The sequence below is a fragment of the Nicotiana tomentosiformis genome, chromosome 12, assembly GCF_000390325.3.
Source record: "Nicotiana tomentosiformis chromosome 12, ASM39032v3, whole genome shotgun sequence".
Classification (NCBI taxonomy): Eukaryota; Viridiplantae; Streptophyta; class Magnoliopsida; order Solanales; family Solanaceae; genus Nicotiana; species Nicotiana tomentosiformis.
In genome coordinates, this window is record NC_090823.1 from 116,549,712 (window position 1) to 116,551,185 (window position 1,474).

Here is a 1,474-nt window from a genome sequence, read left to right on the forward strand (position 1 = left end):
GTGTCTCATTCCACTCCAAAACAACTTCGGGACCAAACCAACTAACCCGATATAGCATAATATAGCTTAAGAGCATAAAGGAAATAGAAATGGGGGAAACAGGGCTATAACTCCCGAAACAACCGGTCGGGTCGTTGCAGAAGGGCATTGAGAGATGACTGACTCTGATGAGAACTGTATGGACCCTAGCTGGATGATGCACCATGGTGAATTGGATGACCCGTCTGAGCATGTCTATGAGAATGACCCATACCACGGTAAAACTAACCCATTGAAGGAACACCGCTGAAATCACCTAGACCACGAGGCCTCTTAGCCTCCCTCTCTCCATGCTCTTGGTTACGGACCATCTCTATCTTCCGAGCAATTTCAACTGCCTCATCAAAAGTAGCACCAGATACTCTCTCCCAAGTCATAGGTAACCATAGCTGATATGTGAGGCCATCAATGAACCTCCTAATCCTTTCCCTATCAGTGGGAACCAACCAAACTGCATGATGATCTAACTTTGAAAATCTCATCTCGTACTGTGTCATAGACAAGCCATTTTGACGTAACTGCTTAAACTGTCTGCACAACTCCTCTATGGGAGACTGCGACACTAACTTCTCCAAAAATAGAACCGAGAACTCCTGCCATGTAAGTGGTACAGCACTAACCGGCCTGTACTCCAGATACCAGAGGTATTCATACCTATGTTGCCCGGTAGTATGTGTCCTCACCATTTGTGATCGAATAGAATAACAAAAATTTAGTTTCCGGAATCAACAAATTCACACGACAGAATACAAGAAAGTGAAATTTTACTAAGGGTTTGGCAGCCTTTCGAAGATAAGTACAGATGTCTTTATACCGATCCGTAAGACTCTACTAAACTTGCTCATGACTCGAGAGACCTATGTAATCTAGGCTCTAATACCAACTTGTCATGACCCAAATATCACACCTGTCGTGATGGCTCTTATCTCGATACTAGGCAAGCCGACAACATCAATAACCCACAAATTCTTTTAAATATTGGAAACATAATAATTAATTGGGGGGGGGGGGAATCCCACCAATACTGAATATAATTTACTCCCAAAATCCGGTGTCACTGAGTACATGAGTATCTATACATTACAAGTCTAGAAAAAACGATCTATAGTAATCTGAGACCAAATACTATAAACAAAAGTATAGGGAAGGAGAGACAAGCTCTGCGAAACATGGCAGTTACCTCTGAATCTTTGACTGTGTGAAAGAATCAACACCTACTATATCCGGGATCACCTGGAACTGCACACGAAGTGCAGGGTGTAGTATGAGTACAACCAACTCAGTAAGTAACAATAATAAATAAAGAACTGAAAGTACTGACGAGATTCTCAGCTAAGTCCAAATACAATACTTTCCAATATAAAAGAGTAAGCATTCTCTCAAGTTCAACATTTAAGATTTCACTGAAATTTCATATCAAGTCTGACCGAAACAG

General features: G+C 41.5%; 1 protein-coding gene across 1 annotated transcript; it reads right to left on the reverse strand.

Moving 5' to 3' along the window:
* Window positions 1-263: 263 nt before the first annotated feature.
* LOC138903268 (uncharacterized) lies at window positions 264-725 on the reverse strand. The gene has a single exon (XM_070191207.1). The coding sequence runs from the start codon at window positions 723-725 to the stop codon at window positions 264-266; it is 462 nt and encodes a 153-aa protein (XP_070047308.1).
* Between the last annotated feature and the right edge of the window lie 749 nt (window positions 726-1,474).

Excerpts from the sequence above, each read along its gene's own strand:
- LOC138903268 (XM_070191207.1), bottom strand. The coding sequence starts at position 725 with ATGGTGAGGACACATACTACCGGGCAACATAGGTATGAATACCTCTGG.